A 21,408-nucleotide genomic window follows, 5' to 3' on the forward strand; every position below is an offset into this window, starting at 1 on the left:
TGGTTTACAAGGATTCTGTTTGTGTTTTAGTTTCTTTAATGGGAGGAGGTGGGTGGCTGGGATTTCTTCAAGAATTTGTTATATTCTATTTATAAGAGGAAATGTCCACCAAATTGTAGACATTTTTTTGTAAATTACCAACATAATCCCAATTTTAGATGTGTATCACCTACTATTTATCAAAAATAGCCCCATCCTAAGAACCATTTCTCATCTTTGCCCAGTGGAACTGTTCTGTTGAAAACACTACTCATCCACTGGAGCTTCTATCAGTGTATACCTTTATTTCGTACTGGCTCTGCAAATGTTTTTGTTTCAGGCCAGCAACTGCATGGTTGCTTTAATCCAGAGTGGAAGAGTCAATAATCGCCATAGGAGCTGATCCATCTAAGATTTTATAATGTAGTGCCAATGAACTTGGAACCCTGATTGTGAGAGATCAACTCCCTGTTGTAATTATCAGCCAGACCTCAATTAACTCACAGCCAAACCTCAGTTAAACTCTATATGTTTTTTAAATGTTAATAGCTACTTTAAGATAAATGTTTCCTCACTCTCGTCCACTGAGCCTCCTGCTGATCCACTTAAATCAATGTTGAATGCCCTGCTTATTGTTAGATACATTATTTAAAGTGACATACTTTAAGTATTCAATACAGGGTTTTAATTGGAAATAACCCATTTATCCCAACTGATGCCCTCATTAATCTCTATAACTATAATACATCAATGCAAATGTGGGTGTGTTTTCTTCACAGGTAGTAACTGATGGGGAGCTCCATGACAAGCAGCATTTAGACCAAGCAGTAGAAGTAATACACAGCAGTTCACGTTTGAAATGATTGTCATAAACTTTGATTTGCTTTATATACGTAGTTCCATGCCGGTGCTGTTCAGGTTCCTTGCACTTGCCTGAATTTTATTAGGGGAAGAATCCCAGAAGGCTAAAAATCCATCCTCCTTTCCACTGTAAGCCAGAAATTGATGTTTGTGCTGCCATGTTATACGTGCTGTCCTCACAGTGGAGGAGATGAGAGGAGCTGCTTGAAATATCTGCTGAATTCTCCTCTGTATGCTCGAGTGTATCCTCTTAAGGAATTCAATCATGTTTCACATGTGCTCACCAAGTCCAATCAAATGAGTTTCCACTTCACAGATGTAGAATGATTTGACCAACAACTGGAAAACACAAAACTCAGAAAAAGTCTATATATTAGTAATGCATACATGGAATATCTGGTTCAGATGATCGCTGACACTTGTGCAATAATACACCTGATGAAATTCCTGGTTTTAGTGGAGATGATGCTGAATGTAAAACATGCAGAAGCCCAGGAAAAGCAGGTCTGTTTTCCTTTTACTCGTTTTTTTCTTGGGTTTCTCGTGAGAAATATTTTTGAGTTCACAACGGTGCTAGTTCTGTGAGGCTACACTTAAGGAGACTAGTGCCTTAAGCTAAATACTAAAGGCAGCATGCTACGGTTCAGTGACAGCGTTACCCTGCTATTGCTGAGCAGGTGTAATGTTCTCCATGATCAGGAGCTTAACTTAGCTTGTTAGCATAATAATGTTTGTTAATAAGTACTAAACTGAACTTACAGCTGATGCCATTACTTTGATAGTATTTAGTCATAAATCAAAGTGGAGAGCCTGACCAGCATTGCTTGGCCTATATTGGACTATCACAGATATACTAGTGCCATTAAATTGTTGACAGATATGCGGTAACATGGGAACTTTTTTTTTTAAAGAATATAATACAGAAAAAGATGCTTGCAGTTAAGTTGAAGCCAAAAAATATGTACAATCCTGTAATGCTCATCCCTGGCCAGCCGTTTGGAACCTTAAACGGTTAAAACGTGGTGCAGTGGTTTTGCCCTGGTTGCCGTCCATGCGTCTTCGACTTTTATTTGCTTTCTTTATACACCGATCAAGCATGACATTATGAGCACCTGCCTAATACTGCATAGGTAACCAGTATGTAGTCAAAAATGCTCTGAACCATTGAGCAGAAACGAAAGGACCTCTCAGGGTTTCCTATGAGGTCTGGACCAGGACGTTGGCAGTGGATCCTTTGGGTTCTCTGGGTTGTGTAGTGGGACCTTTTTGTGAATCAAACTTGTTCCACTGCATCCTGTTGATGCGTGATCAAAATGGAGTCAAGGTAGTTTGGAGGTCAGATCAACATCTTGGGCGATTGTCGTGTTCCTCGACATGTTCCTGATTGTTTGATGTTTTTGCGATGTGGTTGGGTGCATTTGCCTGCAGGGGTAGGCCAGTGACATTTAGGATTGCTGTTTGCATGAGGGAGTGTGTTTGTTCTGGGACAATGTTTATTTGGGTGTCTAAGTCTCATCAACACGGACACCAAAATCCAAGGTTTTCCAGCAAAACACCACATAGTACCAATGCGTTCGATGTTATTCACTTTGCCTGTCAGCGTTTTTAATGTTCTGGCTGATCGGTGTGTAATGTGTATTAAGATACAGTCAGCTATCAGCCACCTTCAGTGTTTACAATACTCTCAGCATTGTCTGCAGCACATGCAGCAGGGTGTGAATCGCAGATAAGCGGATGGTGGTGCAGAGTTAAGCAAGATCTTTACAGTAGGTTGTTAACTACTTCATGAAATATTGTACATTACTTGAACATTAAGAAACAATGCCTCATTATTTTCCTTTTTCAGTATACCTCTAATATACAGCATGATGAGTTGGCATCAGTCGAGCTCCGGTGCTGCAGCCATTAATTTCTTTTTCTCTGGGCACCATTGAAAACCAAATTTAAAGACCATCTATTCAATAGTTGCCAAGAGATTTCATGAAAAAATAAGATCCTAATTGTGATACTACAGAAGAAGTCTTGGGATCACAAAATCATTAAGATTCAATATTAGCTGTATAAAAATTCATGCCAATTGCTATTTAATGCCATGCCATCCAATAGATGTTGAGAAATTTCAAACTGTACTAAAGTGTTGGCCCAACCAAGAGACTTAAATTGACATCCTTAATCTTGCAGTTCTCCAAAATTCAAAATATAACCCCAATCACATAATCCTTTGTTCCTTGATTCTGTTCAGTGATTTAATAAAATTTTAAAACTTGGCAGCAGGCTTCCTCGTCTTCTGCTCTTTGGTTAGCAGCACTTTGAAGCTGTGTTGGCGAGGTGATAGAAATTTCAGAGCACTTCGTCAGGAGAACAGATCCCATCCTGCAAATGGCATCTGTGGGAGCTTGGATAATGAGTATGCCATGTGTAAGCCTTAATGTGTTTACATACGGCTAGATTAGAGACGGACCCAATACTTGCCCCTGCGGTTGCTCAAAGAATCCCTGTGGGCTGCTTGAGTGATTAGCTACTTTGAGTTTTTTCAGTAGGAGTGTCTAGGGGGACTCTGCAGTGGATCAATAGGAGTTAGGATGATGAACTGTTGGGGAAATTTCTTTATCATTTTTTTTAAAAAATGTAAACTCCTTAGTCCTTTTCCATCTAATTGAGTCAGTTAGCTTTGATTAATATCCCTGTGCACCCACATATTGTTTCTCATATCATATTGCTTCCTTAACTACATCTGACGCTCAGGCATGCACACACATTGAAGAGAAAGAGAGGCAATATAGATAGAATGGGTCCACTGCTTCGACTTACAGTTTTAGGACTTCTAGAACAAATCTGTCCCTATCATTTTAGGCACAAAGAGCAAACAGTTGTTTCAAGCACCGTCAGCAGTTAACAGAATAGCCATTATTTATTTGCTGTGCAGCCACACAATTCATCTGAACATGTGCTCACCTGAAATCTGTCTTTATTTGGCCTGCCAAGCTCACCTCTCCCTGTGTTTCCTTGGCCGTTTGGCTGGTAATGATACCCATGGAAGCCCTTTATCCAGCAGCCAGGAGGAAGGGGAGGAGACTCTCAGCTTAGCAGGCGGCAACAGCAGCAGCGTCGTCATTCCTCACCATCTCCCTTTTGCTTCTTTAAAAATATGTCAGCATCACTGTGGTGATTAGTAGTCAGAATGTGCGGCGTCTTTGTCCTTGATTTAATGCCAAATCTCCTAAGTAATAATGACTGCACAGGCTGTGTGTCTGACGGAATAAAGCAAAGGAATAGGGAGAGTGGGCCCTCATTCCTCGCTGTTACAGTGGCACTGGTTCCCAGCAGGAGCTCTATGAAGCTGCAGTTTGGTTTTGACATTTTGCAAATGTTGTTTCTGAAACATGCCAATCTCCCTGATTTAATATGGCATGCTGTTGTTCATCAAGCTCAGGAGCTTATATGAAGAGCGCCTGTGAGCCGAGAAGTGCAGTATGTGTGTGTCCATTATTGATTTTTCCATATTAAAACCCATGTTTGGGTTTCTGAAACAAGCATGTGTAAGCAAGCAATTTACAAATAAATTACTGACTCAAAGAGGCCAGAGAGCATTTCTATCATAAGTGTGACTTGTCTCAAAATGGAGCCTTTGCACTGCTGTAGATTGGTGTCTTACTGGAGCCCAAATGCAAGGTGAAGACTTGAAATTAAGTTTTTGCCATCGCCTCTCACGTTTTAATGAGTTCAGCTGAGGCGACTGCCAGGGTACATCTGTTTTTGTCTTCTGATTTCTGTCATGGTGCCTGTCTCTTGTCTTTTCTATAATAGTACATTCTGCCTCAGTTACAATATAATAGAAACAGATGCATTTGTAATCAGTGATTACTCTCTCTCAGGTCAGGACGACTCACTTCATTCGAAGTTAGATGGTCCACAGGACTAATGCAGCTTTGTGAATGCCTTTGTTGCAGACTAGTTACTATAATAACAGTGTGTGGAGAGTCCGATGCTCCATCTACTCAGAACTCTTATTGGTTCCTTTTTTATCAGAGTCCATTCAGCCTCTCTCTAAGGGATGTCGGGGCGTAGGAGTACATTTGGCTCTGTGCTCAGACTTTTATTGCGATGCAGAGATCTCTCTGCTGTAGAAGAACAAAGGGTCTTCTACAGTAAGTGTGCACGGCTGTGGACAAACTAAAGAGGAATTAAGTCTACGTGTTTTCTTCTACATAAGGGATCTGTAAGGGGACAGCTCATGTGTTGTACTGATGAAGTCATTTTGAATAATGATGAATAGGGATTGGACTGGCAGAATTTTACATGTCCCATTAATCAGGGACTGGAGAATTGGGGAGGAGGGTGTTAAATGGCATGTACTTGGTGGATTGCCATCTTGCATTAAGGGCTAATAACCTGACTTAGAGTCAGCACAGCACCCCTCTCCTCCTCCTCCACTGCCTCCTCCACCTCCATCACCTCAGTTGTATTTATTATGGGCTGCAAGGCCACGGTGATGAGACGATCAATATTTCTGGGATGATGAGGGAGAACTCATGCAATCTCTCTCCCTCCTTCTCTCTCTGTTCCTCCCTTGGCAGTGCTTCAGCAGGTAGAGAGATCAAAGCAGAGAGGACCTCTGAGATGCTGCTGGAGAAGAGACTGATGAAGTCCTCTGCGCCGTGTGTCCTCTAAACACACACACTCCATCACACTGTCCTATGTCCTTGCTATGTCCTGATTAAAAAGTTTGACCCAATGTATTTTATCTTGAGCGGAATTAGTGTTATCACACTTATTCTGCTGCTGTGTGTGTGCCGACCTAACAGAAACAGCCTCAGTTAAAATTGAAATGGAAAGCCGTGTATCTGTGTACCTTTGGGGAATTATAGGGTGCCCTTTTGAAAACCTCCTTTTGACACACATCTTTGTCTGTTCAGTTAATCAATATGTGGAACTCTTTATCTGCAGGCCTCTTAATGGATCACAAATGTGACTGAGTTGAAAAACAACGCGGCATGTCGGCCTGGTCATTATGAGTCTTCAATTAAAAGTTATTGGTACTTTTACACATAGTTTTACTACAACATATCCCACCTTTATAAAAGTGGGTAAACTCTTTTACAACCTGTTTTAGTTGAATTGTGTTGCATAATAATTCAAACGGTTTCCAACGATTAGATTCTGATGTGCAGTAGAAGGGATGGGCAACATTTATAGATGTAAATGAGGTGAATCTAAATAAGATGCACAATTTGTTAAAAACACCTGTATGGGCAGAAATATGTGCCACTACAAACTGAGTAGGGCTCAGTTGTATTTGAATCAACTTTGCTCAACCTTGAATATCTGTAATAAAAAAACCTGATTTTAATCTCAAAGTTGTAATTTGAAATTCTCAACCTTGAATAATTGTGATACGATTTAAAACTGAATCTCATAATTTTAAATTATTGGACTGAAACTGAATTCTAAATAAACTGAATAAGCATGAATCGGAATGTAATATTTTGAAATTTAATTCAGTTGCTCTGAAATTGTTATTTGATTCACATTGAAAATGCAGCTCTCCACATTCACTTTTGTAATGATACAGATTCAGTTGTTATACCCTGCCACATATCTGGGTCATTGAGGAAGAATAAAATTCAACAGCACAACAAACTAGAACCTCTATAACCCTCTTCAAAACAGTTTGAAGAAAATAAGACACAATAACACTGATGATGGTGGTGTCTAGTGCAAGGATATTGTATTGTGTTTTGTAAGTCTATTCTTGTTGAGCTGTCTTTTAAATTTAGGTTCAAGTGTTTCACATTATCTGAGGCTGTGAATGCTGTTGAGTGGTCCAGTGTAGTGTACTATTTGTGTATGTTTTGTTGAAGTTGAAATGAAAGGCTTTTAACAATACCATTCATATACATCATACTACCATTCAACAAGGGATATGGAGGGAGGATGCTACAGAAACCCTACTGAGCAGGGAAGGGACTTTGTCAGTATGACTTTCCTAGCATTTTGAAGCCTTTGCCAGTCCTTGGCCCCCCAGCAATGCATGCCTTTTAGTCCTCAGATTGGATGTGGGTTGCTTTTCGTGTATTATTACTTAGCGGGTGCTCGACGCGCAGGAATCACTGAGCAGAATTGTCCAACACACGTTTCCATTTACACAAGCATCAGTGAAGGTGGGCTCCTTTGTGGTATTTACAAAATGTATGCATGTAAGTATATATGCTTTTGATTTGCAGTGAGAAATTGCATGTACCACTAAGCATGTAGACTCCACCGGCAGGCTATCTGCTCATCCACGGCTGCAGCAGATGGGAATAGCTGCCTAGCAATAACAGCACCTCCAGGAACGTCAGGATTGCTTTCTCTCAGTGGTTGGGGGCCCTCAAACGACTTCTGATACATTATAAATCATTTACACAGTCATTTTGGAATGCAGTATCCTCCTCTAAATGCTGGCTTTTCTTCTCTATTGTTATTAGAGTGAACTCTGCAGTAGGCATACAACGCTGAGGGGGACCAGAAGCCACAGAAATTGAAAATTGATCAGGCAGTGTGGGAAGGTGTTGTCACTGGCACCACTGGTTCACCCTGGGACTGTTGATTAGCATTTACAGCGCTGTCACTGGAGGCACCTGTGCCGCCTGTAGCTGCATCCTGCTCTGCCCCTGTTTCTGTTCATCCCAAAATGTGATCTCTTGTAAGAGCAAATGACGAGGATGAAATTTAATTTCTACCTTGTTCACATCTACACCAAAGGGAGATGTAGGAAAATGCTGCACGGCATTAAGAAGGACATTAAATTTTTATCGTGTTATTATGTTCTTGTGTGTGACTCCTGCTGCTGGGTTTTGGCTCTGCTTTTGCTGTAAATATTGCTATTCCTTAACTGTAAACGTAAATGTCAGCCTCAAAGCTGGAAAGTAATTACCTACCGACAATTGATGGCTTTCACATTTCAATTGTCCTATTAACGTTATTAGTCGCATCTTGACAGGTTGCCCAATAGTTAATTGCAATATCCAAATCGAAGGCAGGTTCTTGATTATATGGATTAATGATAGCACTAAGAGCTCTGTCATGTTTATGTGAGCCGCTTTATGTCATGACAGAAAAGGACTCCACAAGTCAATAAAAATGACTGACTGAAAATGGGAACAAACTGCTGGGTTGTCAGGGAACTGTCATTAATTTTCCTGTCCTCTTCTTTTGCAGCACCGGCTAGAAGATCTGACGAACGGAGAGAGGACAGTGAATAAGAGGAACTGAGAAACAACATTCTCTCATCGTCTGTACGCTGGTGGGCTCCAATATCACAGCTGATGACTGTCCCTCAGGTGGCTGGACTACAGGGCTGAGTGGGAAGCCTGTGTGTTTGCTGAGGGGAGTACCCCGGCTTGTATGTTGGTCACCTGCACTCGTAGTCGCTCACAAGGACCATGTGGTTTTCTCCAAGGAGAAATCGTTTCCCCTCGCAGAACTGGCACGGTGCCCACAATTGCACCAATTTCAGCGTGTCCTTGTGGGTATTAAGTTTTTGCTGGTGCTTTGTGGCTGTGAGAGGCCAGAACTACCACCCCACTGTGAACACGCAGTATGGGAAACTCCGAGGGGTGAGGGTGCCCCTGCCTAGCGAGATCCTGGGGCCAGTTGACCAGTATCTGGGGGTACCATACGCTGCCTCCCCCGTGGGAGAAAAACGCTTCATGCCCCCAGAGCCTCCTTCTTCCTGGTCGGGGATCAAGAACGCCACCCACTTTGCTCCCGTCTGCCCCCAAAATATTCACAATGCTGTGCCAGAGATCATGATGCCAATATGGTTCACCTTCAATCTGGATATAGTTACGACGTACATACAGGATCAACACGAGGATTGTCTTTACCTAAACATCTATGTTCCAACAGAGGATGGTGAGTGTGTCGCAGGACAAAGCCCAAACTCTCCTCCTCTCCTGTCTCTGCTTCCCACTTCCTTCTGTCTTCTCTTTAAACTTTTGTGCCACTTTTGAGTTTTTGCGCAGAGCATGACCTGTTGTCTGGCGCATGCTGTGTCCGTGTCCATCATCTCAACCTCCCATCTTGACTAGATCTTTCATGTAGTCTTTTCATCAACTCTCCCCTTCCATGCCACTGTTAGAGGTTCCTCTTTTGATGACAAAATGACTTCTAAATATGACTTAATAATAATAATTAAAAAAGAAAAACAAATCTAATCATGCAAGAAACAGATTGGAAATACTTGGTGCACCTTTTTACCCTCACTGTCTTGACTGTTCTGGGGATATTAGCATTAAGTAGCCTGCTTCATAAGTTAATGATCTTCTGTAGGGTTGGTGAAATATTCTGTCTGGTACATGAGAGGCCTGTGGCATCAGCCTGACCTATATAAGACCCTTTACTCTCCTTCTTTTTGCCAGTTTGTCTTTCAAATGCAGGAACCAGTTTTGTGCAAAAGGCAAACATAGATTGGGCTCTGCAACGACTGGCAGTCCTAAAAGTTTTTGATTTCTAAATGCTTTTAAAGGCCTCTATTATACACCACTTGAAGGAGACCCGCACAGGAAAACAGGCTGGAAATAAGTCCTCTGAGAACCAAATGGGCAATGCCAAATAACACTTATCAGATCAGAATGTGAACTCCAAAGTTTTGCAAGAAATCTAGCCTCTCTACCTTCTGTACGGCTGTAATGGGTCTTAAATAGAAGTGCATGTGAATATGGGCTTCTTGTGTCCCAAGGTGCAGCAAATTCATTCCACCATTTTGGAATATTTCTGCAGCAACACCCCAGTTACTTTTTCAGCAGGTCCTCTGTTGTACTTGTTGTTGATGAAGACAGGGAGGGTGGGAGGAGGGTGAGGAGGAGGGAAAGCGGGAGAAGATGGGGTCTGACTCAGTCTGAGTTGTTGCATGTCACATGCGATCTTTTTCCAGAGCTCGCTGTTATTTTGTAGTTTTTCCATTCATTTTACAGTCAAAAGAATATCCAAGGAATGTGCCAGGAAACCCAACAAGAAAATGTGTAGAAAAGGAGGTATGTAACCAAAAAATGAAAAAAAAAAAACCAAGCAAACAAAAAAACCAACACCGGAACGAAAGGGAGGAATTGAAAGAGTGAAAGAGAGAGGAGAGTGATGGGTGCATCCTTCCAAAGCCGGCAATATCACCAACTATCAACTCCCAAATCAAAGTGCTAATTGAGATGAACGTGGGATTTGTGACTCAGATCAACCTTGTCGTGAGTGTGAGAGATGAGTGAGCGGTTGTGCTGTGATGCATTTGTGTGTGTACGTGTGTGTGTGTGTGTGTGTGTGTGTGTGTGTGTGTGTGTGTGTGTGTACGTGTGTGTGTGTGTACGTGTGTGTATGTGTGTGTACGTGTGTGTGTATGTGTGTGTGTGTGTGTGTGTACGTGTGTACGTGTGTGTGTATGTGTGTGTGTGTGTGTGTACGTGTGTGTGTGCATGCTGTGAAATTGTTTTACTGTGAGAGTGTGAGTCAAGGAGTGAAATTGCCAATCCCTAAATAAATAATGGAACTTTGTCAAACAATAGATTGTGATGTGTTATTTTAAAATGTGTTTTATTTGTTCTTTTTTTTACGATATTGTATGTTTTTTTTTCCCTATTTAATATGTAATATTTAGTGAAATACAACTGTTGATTAAATCAGAAGCATGAGTGCTATTTTGAACAATCCTCTCAATACTCAAACATAAAATTCGTCTTTATGCAAAGAACTTTAGTCATGTTTCAAACTGCTTTGACAGCACTTAAGACACCAGTTTATTGAAATATTTGTCAAGCACGACACCTGAAAGCGCCAGAGCCTCAGCCATTGATTTAATTTACACTAAAAAGTGGAGGCCCACTTCTCTCTTAAATTTATTATTCAGGATTGTTCAAATAGGGGGTGGTGGGGTATTTTATTGGTGTGACAGCTTTCATCTATCCATGTGGCAAATGCTCACACACAGCCATGGAGAAGTACAGTTCAATTTCATTAGCAACAGCTAAAGTATCACTGCTGGTAACAAAAGAGGGCTAATTTTCTACATTTGCCTGAAGGCGCTTTAGGCTCCTCTGAGTAGCCTAAAGACTGTGATCCTGAGTGTTTTGCAGTGAAGATTCAGTTTCAGTTGAGAGACCTCTGCTGTTGATTTCCATGGAGGCAGCCATTGGCCTCACTCTGTGTGCTCATACATTCTGCTTTGGTAAACCAATTTTGTTAGACACAGACTGGCCCTTCAGGCACTTCTGCTTCTGAATTAGTCCCAGTTGTGGAATATACACAGAAATATCTATTTAATATTCCCCTTCCTGTTGGAATTTTTCAATTATCTTCCTCGTGTTTGGTAATGAGAAAATGGTTTATCATAAGGTTCATATGTTGGTTTTCTTCACATGTTATTGTGCACAGAGGTGTGTAGTTTCCCTGTTGCTATAAATACAAAATTTGTAATTTTCGCTCTCAATGGGAACTTGTTTTTATGAGTTACACCTTTTTTTTTAACTGCCTCTACTAATCTTGGCTTATGTTGAATTAGCTGTGCAAATGAAGCATAATTTATCCGTCTTAGGCAATGTAGAAAGCAACCTTTGACGCATACTTTGGTTTTGGTTCAATGTTTTGAACAAGGAGGTTAAAGTCTTGTTTGACAAATTCAGGGTGAACACTGCATCAGTTCCCTCATTAAAGATTAACAATTTAAATTGTTGTCATTTAGCGTCACTGGTTAAATCTGCTTTATACGCATATATTTATCCACATATACCTTATGTCTGTCTGTGTGCGCGCACCCAGAGAAGGTTGTGTGTTTGCAGAGCTTTAAATACAGACCTGTATAATGTAGTAGAGTCATACACACTGTGCATATTCAGTGCTAATAACATCTCCACTCCCAATTTTAAATTCTGTAACAATGATTGATTTTTCAGAAAAAAATATGGTATTTGCTTCTTGATGAAAAGGTTCTGTGATTGTTGCCAAGCAACAGTATGCAGTTGTGGCAGGAGCAGAGTAAATGGCCCTCTTACCTAGCATGAAGCACCTTCACTGCAGTAGTGACGCTGATCAAGTGAGAAACACGTTGTCTCTGAACCCAATACAATGCATCTTATGTTATCTTAGTAAGATTGTTTTTTACAATCTGTCGATATAGTAGCTTATGCAATCTTGTGTATGCCTAGGAACACAGTAAGAATACATAGAATTGGCTTTAAAATGATTAATTCTCATCTGACATTTGAGGAAATCTATTCTGTAGATTTGTTGCTGTTAGCATCCTGTAGGGCATCGTGCATGCAAACCATTTGATGCGCTGATTTCAAAGATGTGGCTCATTTTCCTCCATTAAGCAGATGGAAAACCCTTAAACCACTCAGTAGTGCCCTGACAAAAGATCAAAGACGGACTCATTTTTAAGACAAATAACAGAAGATTCAGTATAAAATCGTAGTAGATGTCCATTTTTTCAGCACCAGTATGGTTGGTTTGTTATTCAAAGCAAGGGTTGTGCAGCTAATTTTGACTGAGCAAATTCAGCAGAGCATCTGTCTTTGTTCACAAATGTTTACACTGCCGGAAATGTAATTCAGAGAGAGACTGTCCCTTCTCTGGCTGGACTCGCACGGCACCGCATATCCAAGATGTCCGAGCAGGTAGCGGTTGAGGTCATGTGGAGGTGATCTAATGTGCAACATCAGCACCGTTGCCTGCTGCTCCCTCTCTCTCTGAAGTCTCCTTATAGCACGTACACAGCAGCGAGCGGTGACGGAGCTGGAGACGCTGGGGCCTTGGTTATATCACTCAGTCATTTTCTCTGCTCTGAGTCACAGTGAATGGAGTGAAGAGAGGGGTAATGATGTGCGGGCACACAGCTAAGCACTATTCAGCCTCAGAGTGCTAGATTGGTTTTAGATGGGTCAATTTTGTGAGGACAAACCCTGATGAGGTCAGTCTTTATCTTAAACAGAGCTCTACATTTTTAAATTGATTGACAAACCTTAAAAAAAGTTCCGTAAAATTACACATCCTGTTGATGAAATCCTCGGTGAGACAGAGCTCTGGTGGTAATGTGCACCCACAGTGCTGCATGCTGTCTGTTTATATAATATGCACATTATATTCTACAGGGTTTTACAGCGTGTCTCTTCCTCTGCTTGTAACCTGCTTGTAAAAGCTGTCCTTAGAGCCCTTCACACTCTCTGAATAACACTGCTTCTGAGAGACACTCTGAGATCAACCTTCCTGACGCCTAAATTCATCCCTCATCATGAGTCTATTTCAGATAAGTGCAGCGAAATCTGTTGTACGTTTTGGCTTGATTTGGACCACTCAACTATCATTCCTATGCAGCCCTCATAGGCAGCAGGTTGCCATGTGTTACGCAGCTCAGTGCCAGTACTGAACAGCCCGATCAGTTGCCAAACCTGTAGATTAACTACCCCAGCAGAAACATGGGACATTTTTCCTCTTACGAGATGACCTCCAGATGCTGGAGAGCTGTGAAAACTGAAGTAGAGGGCCCCGGCAGACAGTAACACACCATGGTAATCCCGTTGGTTGGCCGACTCAGCCCTGCCTCGAGGAAGGAGGGGCTGCTCCCCGAGTGCTGCCGAGGAAATCTGTACGCCAGGCAGACAGGGCGAAAACTTTCCAAGAAAACAAGAGCAAATATTGGCTTGTGTGATTTGAAAACAGAACAGACACCCCCTCCCTTTGTTTTACAGAAAATTACTCGTATGAACTTGTGCGCTTATCTGTCTGGGACTGTTGATGACCCCAGCGAGTGAAGGCTGCAGCCAGCCACGACATCCAGTCACACTGACTTGAGATGCAAGATGTGACCTCAGCAGGAAGTTTCTTTTCACAAGCCTCCTGCTGTGGTGCTGTCCAGCTTCCACAGTCAATCCAGGGCTCAATATCTCTGTTCTGTTCTTTGTTTATCCCAAATTACAAAGGAAAAGCACACACAGCCTGTGGAGCCCTAAAGCCCATTTAAAGAGGAAAACACAATTTGTTGCATCTATTCTCTCTTGTTAACAGAGACCCCTCTTCCTGAACCCCATAAATGTTAAAAGTGGAATGAATTATTCACACCCATGTCTATAGCTGTGCAATAATATGTGCCATGTTACGCACATTTTTCTGAAAAATGCAGTCTGCCATATTTGGTAAGTTAAAAATTGAACAGTACTTTGACACACATCATGCATTTATAATAGTGCACCTGTCAGTGTGTTTGGCAGGGAGAAAGAGGTTAAAGGTGCCCTGTGAACTTTTCTTGTAAATAAGTGTTTCTTACCAAAACACTTTGCTTCTGCCCTTGAACTCTGAGAAACAGTTCCTGATAAACCATTTGAAAATCAGAATTTAAAAGATTTTAAGTCATGTATTGTTTACATACTTGTTTATTTCCTTGGAGTCACCATATTTACTGTCTTTGTTAGAGCTTTGCTGCCTTTCTGGGTGTGTTACTTACCACCAATTGTTGGTAGAATAAGTGACTTGCACAGCCCTGTATCCCAAAAAATTACGTTCTTATACAAATGAACTACGTTCTAGGTCATGGTTTAGCTTAAATATATTTTCTCTTGAATTATATTTTGTTTGTTTCTAATCAACATAGCCTTAAACGTCTTGTGAAAGTTTGTGTTCTAATCAAAATCATCACATTTTATTAAGCCTATCTGAATATTTTTGGTACCTATATTCAACAAAGCTTTAACATGTAGTCGTTGATGTGGAGTTGTCAGTCAAAGCCTGATATTTGTAGTTTTGGTGCCTAAGCCAGTCTTCTGGATGAAACCCCTGCTGCCGCCTTACAGTATACCTCCATCCTACCTCTGTATGTTGGCCTTGTGCTGCTATTTTACAGTCTGACAGTGCATTTCAATGAGAAAATACGTTGCTTTTAAAATGCAATTACATTTCTTTCAAAATGTAAATGAGAATTCAGTTTAGTTGTATAGGGACGTACGAGCTGCACAGTGGCGTAGTGGTTAGCACTTTCGCCTTGCAGCAAGAAGATCCCTGGTTCGCGTCCCGGCTTTCCCGGGATCTTTCTGCATGGAGTTTGCATGTTCTCCCTGTGCATGCGTGGGTTTTCTCCGGGTACTCCGGCTTCCTCCCACAGTCCAAAAATATGCTGAGGTTAATTGATGATTCTAAATTGCCCGTAGGTGTGAATGTGAGAGTGATTGTTTGTCTCTGTATGTAGCCCTGTGACAGACTGGTGACCTGTCTAGGGTGTCCCCTGCCTTCGCCTGAGTCAGCTGGGATAGACTCCAGCCCCCCCCCCCCCCCGCGACCCTAGTGAGGATTAAGCGGTGTATAGATAATGGATGGATGTATAGGGACGTAATTTTCAGGAGATGGGGTTAGCATTGCAATGCCTGTGTGTGTCCTCATGCAAGCACAGGATCCAAACAAAATGCTCTCCTAAAAATAACTGCAGTCAGTACTCGCAGCTTCACAGTGTACCTTTATTCACCTCTATGCATTATTCTTGGTTTACATTTTAAAACATCTATGTGTTAAATATTTACATAGTTGATATATTTGTAACTAGATCTCCTGGTTTCGGTGTTAAAGGCTACATTTGCATTTTTCTGGCTTTCAGAGGCTTTGAGTCAGTCTGAAATCAGCAATGATGCATAACTGAAGTGCAGAGCTTATTTAAATAGCGGTTGTGTCCGCCAGATGATTAAGAAGCTTAAAGCTTTGTGATTGTTTTTGTAAGATGTTTGTCTTTTTCCCTTAATGTCAGGGTGGAAAAAAGCACTATTCAGGCTCAAGAATAGAGGAAAGAGAACCCAGTGTGTTAGTTTGCCTCCATACTCACAAGAAGTCTGTGGTCTATGTTAAACTTGTCTCTTCCCATTATCAGGCTGTAGACAGGCAGAAAGACAACTTGGCTGCCTTTTATTTGTTTTTTTGTTTTTTTAAATTTTATTTTGGGAACAGCTGAAGCGCAGTGTGAGTTTTGGCTGTCCTTTACTGCAGGATTACAGCCTCCTTAACCTTTTAGCTGCATTCTCCATCATTCTCTCTTATGTGTCCCTCCCAAGCTGTTCCTTAACCTCTGTACTGAGAGACAGATTGAGAGAGATGGAGATAGACAGGCAGAGAGAGAGAGAGAGACAGGAGGAGAGACAAGTCCAGGCTCTGAAAGAGAAAAATGGCCACCTGAGGATTAGAGACTGAATATAACTGCTCTAAATTGTCAAGGCTGCAACATTTCACATTTCACTAAGTCCCTTTCCACATTCTGACCTTTCTGATATTTAACTCCAAGGCCCATCTATTGTCAGCGAACCTTTTTCCAGCAAAGGAAAGGCAGTTAACATTCAGCCCTTCCACGATGTATTGAGTGAATTGTGGATTCAGTCTCTGTCAGGCTCCAGAGACTGTGGATTCAGTCTCTGGAGCCTGAGAGCGCTCTCTATCCTTATGTACGTATGTGTGTGTGTGCAAGCATATGTGTACACGTGTGCACACTCGGGTTTATTCATGTAAAACTCTACAGCCAACTACGCTTTTGTTTGTAATTTCATCCTGTTGAAATGTTAAATTCCAATACCCTTTATGTAACAAGTAAGCCCATCAAATGCAGTTTCTTTGAACCCGATTTGATAAATGCGACAGGTTTCCATTTTACTTGTCAAGGAGCATGAATAATAGCTGTTATTCTAGATGCTGCCTGTTTTGAAGCCATGCAAATTTTGACTCCTGAAGGCCGGCTATGCAAAGCAATCCTTCAAATTATTGTAGTTTTAGTTTAATGTCACAATCTTTGCTTCAAAAGATTCAAGGTCAAATATAGGCTCGCTCGCTGCCGATGTCACATGTTTGCAGTTCCTGTTATAGATCCAGCATTTGACACACACATAGGCTCTCAGGCAACACAATTCAAAGTGACAGAGCTTCCCTGCTGACACCTGCCATCCAATCTATGCCTGTCCAAAACGCTATCACTCAATAACCTCATTGTTTTACCGTGTCAGTAACACAGTGAATGCTAGAATAATTGTAGTTGCTAACAAGCTTTAAAGACAGGTGTTGAAGCCGGTGAAACCCTTTTATTTGTGTGCTGGCTGTTAATCTTCCTGCTGCTTCCTGTGAAGCCTGGATGATGCGAAATGACATCTGATAACTTAATGGTAGGTAATTCCTGCACGAGGAAGCTCTTGATTGATCTGGCTATGACATTTTCTTTATCTTTAAAGTGCTATACCTGCCAAATACTAAGACTAAGGCCATTTTCAGATTGACATTGGCACCGTGTGAGACGTTTCATTCACTCCAGTGAGATCATTGTGTTGGCATAGCAGGGGTGCCGACACACAGGGCTCCAGAAATATACCCTTAAACCTCGCTCAACTTTTTGCAGCAGCATAATGCAACATCATCCAGCGAGGAGCTGCACTGACATTCCAGGTTGATCGCTTTGTAGCTTGAACCCCATATTTTTCGTTGATCTAATACTCTTAACTGAGGTGCTTGGATCATGTTTCATCACTTTGCTGGTACCTGAAACAGCGCAGCTTTACCAAATGCAAAATTCTGACTTATTCAACCACCATCCACATTATAGATTTTTACCACTCTAATGTATGAAAAACTTTTTTCCTTTTTTTGCCATAAAGCTAAGAAAACACCTTTTGTTCTTACTGCTAACTGCTTGCTGACATCTTATTGCCAACAGAATGGCAAAAGTAATTCAGCATTTCAGCTTGATGTTGTCAAAGAAATTACTCGGAGATTATGTTTACCTGTTGTAAAGCTTGTAAAGTGTAGCATTTGAGCTGAATTATTCATTATTTCCCGTAATGCAGCTGATGAACACACTGAACAAGGTCAAAGAACAGACCATGAAATCAAAACATTCAGAAGGCCTCTCCACTTCAGACCATCAGTGTGAACAGTAAACGTCGTAACGTACAGCCTTTTACATTATGCATTACAGTATATTACATCTATCAATTAACAATGGATGAGTTTTCAAACAAGACAGCGGATTTATTTATATACAGCTTGTTCAAAGGGCTTCTATAGGCCAGAGGTTGATGTTTGTTTTGACTTCTCCATGTGTCTTATAGTGTCCTTCTCTGACTGCACCTGACTGACTGAATTTCCCACATGAATGGTTGAAACAATTTCTTAATAAGACTCGTGCTGACAGGTATTGACTATAGAGATTCACACTGTGAACAAGAGTTTTGTGGCCTTATTGAATCATCCAGCTCTGAATTTGAGGGTCAAAATCATTATACAGAACAGTGCCATTTATTGGAATTAAGGTCAGTTCTATTGATCATGAATCCATTGCAAAATTCATAGTCCTTAGTGTGTTAATTATCTGAAAGAATAAGTGCAAATCTTGCTTTAAGATGGATTGTATGAGGTGAAAGAAACAAGTAACATGTATGAGACCAGAATTTCCCTGAGAAAACTGTTGATTGCTAACTGATGTTACTGTGGCAGTTTCAGGCAAGGGTCAAACCCATCTCTGCTAAAAAAATAAGATTCCAGGAAGACATCATGGTCTTGGAGTAATTAATGGTTCTCTAAATCCCATCAGACAGTCAGCCTGATATATTTTGTTATTAATTTATGTTTCTACTGGACTATTGATTGCACTAGAGGAAAAGTCCAAGGTCGCGTAAAGGCTTCAGATTTACTGTATCAAACATTGTTAAAGAGAAAACTCTAAACTCAAATGGGTGCTGAATAAAAGGTCAGGGTTTCAGCAAAACTTTAAAATTCTTAAGAAATAACACCTGTTTTTAAATTCTGATGGAAACAGACTGAGGGTAGTTAGTCACCAACTAACCAGAAGATCTGCTAGGCAACAAAATAAGATCATGCATGGATGTAAACTTTTTCCAGTTTGAATGGGAGGGTGAGATAGTGCTTGCACACTATACTTGTACACGGTGTGCAGCCGCCCCATGAGGTGGATTTTCATACTACTGTAACACGAATTACCTACTGTTTGGGGCAAAGAGACGAGCAGAAGTAACTGCACACATCACTGAGTGCACATGATACATGCAATATTGTGATTTATTCAGATCTCAGGATCTCAAGGGAAGTTGCAATGCTTCACATGCTTTTGTTGGTAGTTTAAAGCAATTTCTTTCAGCAGTCTTCTGCATTTTAATATTTTTTAGCTTGCCGGTGATGCCATTTTTTGTTACTATCAATTTATTTGCCTTTTTACGGTCTCTTTAGCTGGATGCCCGAGTTCCAAATTGGTGTCAGGTGCACATTCCAAAGAGACATTTACTAAAGTCTCATTTATATGCACAGTAATCTTCCAAAGACCAAAATCTGAATTACATCCAGTAGCTGTTTATTTCTTGCGACAGTCTTTTAAGGTGTTTTTGTTGTTACCCAAACCTATGCATTTAGTTTTTTCCTGGTAAATCTTAAAAGTTCCTCTCTGAAAATGCCAGTGGTGTATGACTCTGCTCCAAATATGCTACAATAACAGTGGAGGTTTAGGTTCATTTCTGCAAGGTGTGTGTGTGTGTGTGTGCTGTTTTTTCTTACTCAATGTAGGTTTTTCAATTTGTATACCATTAAAATGTTAAAATGTTTCTCTTATTGCATTTGCTCTCTATGTACAAATAAAATGATGTTATGGGAATGTATTAACTGTATGTAATGTCTTAACATTGCTATTATTCATATGTAATTTCAGTTACTACTCATTTTGAAATGCCTCTTTTTTCCCATCTCTATTTTGCCAAACGTGCTATTTTGAATCTCCCTGTGCCTCTCTATGTCTCTCCCTGCTTCAACAACAGGGGCCCATGCAAAAAAACAGGGCGAGGATTTGTCGGATAACGACGGTGATGAAGATGAAGGTATTTTCCATGGAGAACAAAGATGGTGCATGATATTCTTCTACAAATGTCATTATTTTCTCATCATATTTGGATTTAGTTTGATTTTGTTTTTTTTAATTGCAAATGCAGTCATCAAGCACCCTGTCACATTACAGTCTGTAGAGCTTTTTTTTTTTCAAAAACAGTGCATGTGAGTGAATGTGCTTTTGTACCTGAGCATCTTAAATTCAGTTGATGAAAAGAGTGTTTGGCTTTAGAGTCAGATAAGATCTAGTAGCTGTCTAGATAATCAAGCCCCAGTTGAGTCATTTTAATATCTCATATAGCGACTGGAGCACCAGTTATTACAAGGGCAGAGGCAGTGGTTAGAGCCCCTTTTTTCGGGTGTGGCCAGTCAGCTGTATTGGTGGCGATAATGGCAGATGGAAAGTGAGGCAGTAGTGTAATATCAGACTGTTCACCAGGTCTGCCAGCAGATTTAGATGAGAAGCGGCAGTTCAGGAGTGCTGCTGGAGAGGATTAGAGGCGAGAGGTGTAGAAAATGGGAAGTTGCTGCTCAGCAATCACATTGTTCACTTTCCATATTTATCTTGGGATATTCCTGGCTCAGGGTGGATCTCTGCCGAGATTAGAATGAGAGACGATTCTTGTGCTGCAACAGAAACGGCTTAAGTCTGAATCTAAATCAAACCCTTGATATCGCTCCGCCCTTGTCTTCCTTTGCCACTGTAGGGTAGGTGATGCAAGCATGATGTTGGGTATCAAGGTAAAGCCCTTGATTCATGCTCCATTTGTTTGTTATGGACAGATTGGATTTTTGTGCATTATGTGTGCATTTGGTGAACAAGATTTAACTTTATGTCTGAAGCGAAGCTGTTGGGACCTCTGCACATGTGTAGTACATATGAACTGTCTACTGAGGAGGGAATCGGACGTCACGCTAAATTGCCATATCTTTTAACTAATTTGTCTTTAATGTTGGCACAATGAGCACCAGCTTGCTGTGGGTCCTGCGTTGGGTTTTAAACCTAACTGGGTTCTTTCCAGATGTTTAAGAGTTTGCAGGGAAGCGTCTTCCTCTTTGCCAGTGGGCTCTTCTCTGAGAAAGAAGCCTCACGCTGGCCTTGATCACAGAACAGGAAGTGTTGCCATGGCACCACTTTGACACACAGGTGTTTTCTCATTCAAGCCCAGGGCGAGCTGTTGCAACTGAGGCCAAATTGCCGTCAGTCTTTGAGTTGTCTGTGTGTATGCATGCATGTGTGCGCAGGTTTGTCTTCCTTCAAGCAGGCCCACATACATCAGTATGTAGCCCTAAGTCCGTTTAAAATTGCTGACAAGTGCCGATCCCTTTGTCTGGCAAGTCTTTGCATGCGTACACAGTGGCTTGGTCTCCAAGCTGTTGTGCTAGACTAGCCTCACTGAAAATGTGACAAGTCTATTCTTTACTGAGCGCAACTAATGCTATTTACAGAGCATCACCGTAGAAGCACAACACGGTCCCAGCAGAATCTCTGCCACAGCACTGTAACTAATGCATGTGTGACAGAGTTGCCCATCAATCCCTAAATATGATCCAGAAGATTTTCATTATTCTGGTGAATATGTCGAACTGTCATGGCCCGACATATGGAACCAGTGTTCAGGGACACCCTTTTGTTCCACTGTAATTCCTTCCGCAGAGCACTGTTACCTCGGTGAAAAAAATACTTTCCTCTCTGAAGGCTGG

At 41.2% G+C, this 21,408-nt stretch overlaps 1 protein-coding gene across 3 annotated transcripts in view; it reads left to right on the forward strand.

Moving 5' to 3' along the window:
- The window catches only part of nlgn3a (neuroligin 3a), a 126,978-nt gene that overhangs the window by 17,212 nt on the left and 88,358 nt on the right, over positions 1-21,408 (forward strand). Inside the window, exons 2-4 of one of the 3 annotated variants that reach the window (XM_023269547.3) lie at positions 8,041-8,736; positions 9,798-9,857; positions 19,638-19,697. In XM_023269547.3, the coding sequence (XP_023125315.1) occupies positions 8,265-8,736; positions 9,798-9,857; positions 19,638-19,697 (592 nt within the window). In that variant the 5' untranslated portion in view covers positions 8,041-8,264. The remainder of the gene's footprint in view (positions 1-8,040; positions 8,737-9,797; positions 9,858-19,637; positions 19,698-21,408) is intronic. The other 2 variants (XM_055016743.1, XM_023269546.3) reach the window with 2 other exon arrangements.

Source organism: Amphiprion ocellaris, chromosome 13 (assembly GCF_022539595.1).
Source record: "Amphiprion ocellaris isolate individual 3 ecotype Okinawa chromosome 13, ASM2253959v1, whole genome shotgun sequence".
Classification (NCBI taxonomy): Eukaryota; Metazoa; Chordata; class Actinopteri; family Pomacentridae; genus Amphiprion; species Amphiprion ocellaris.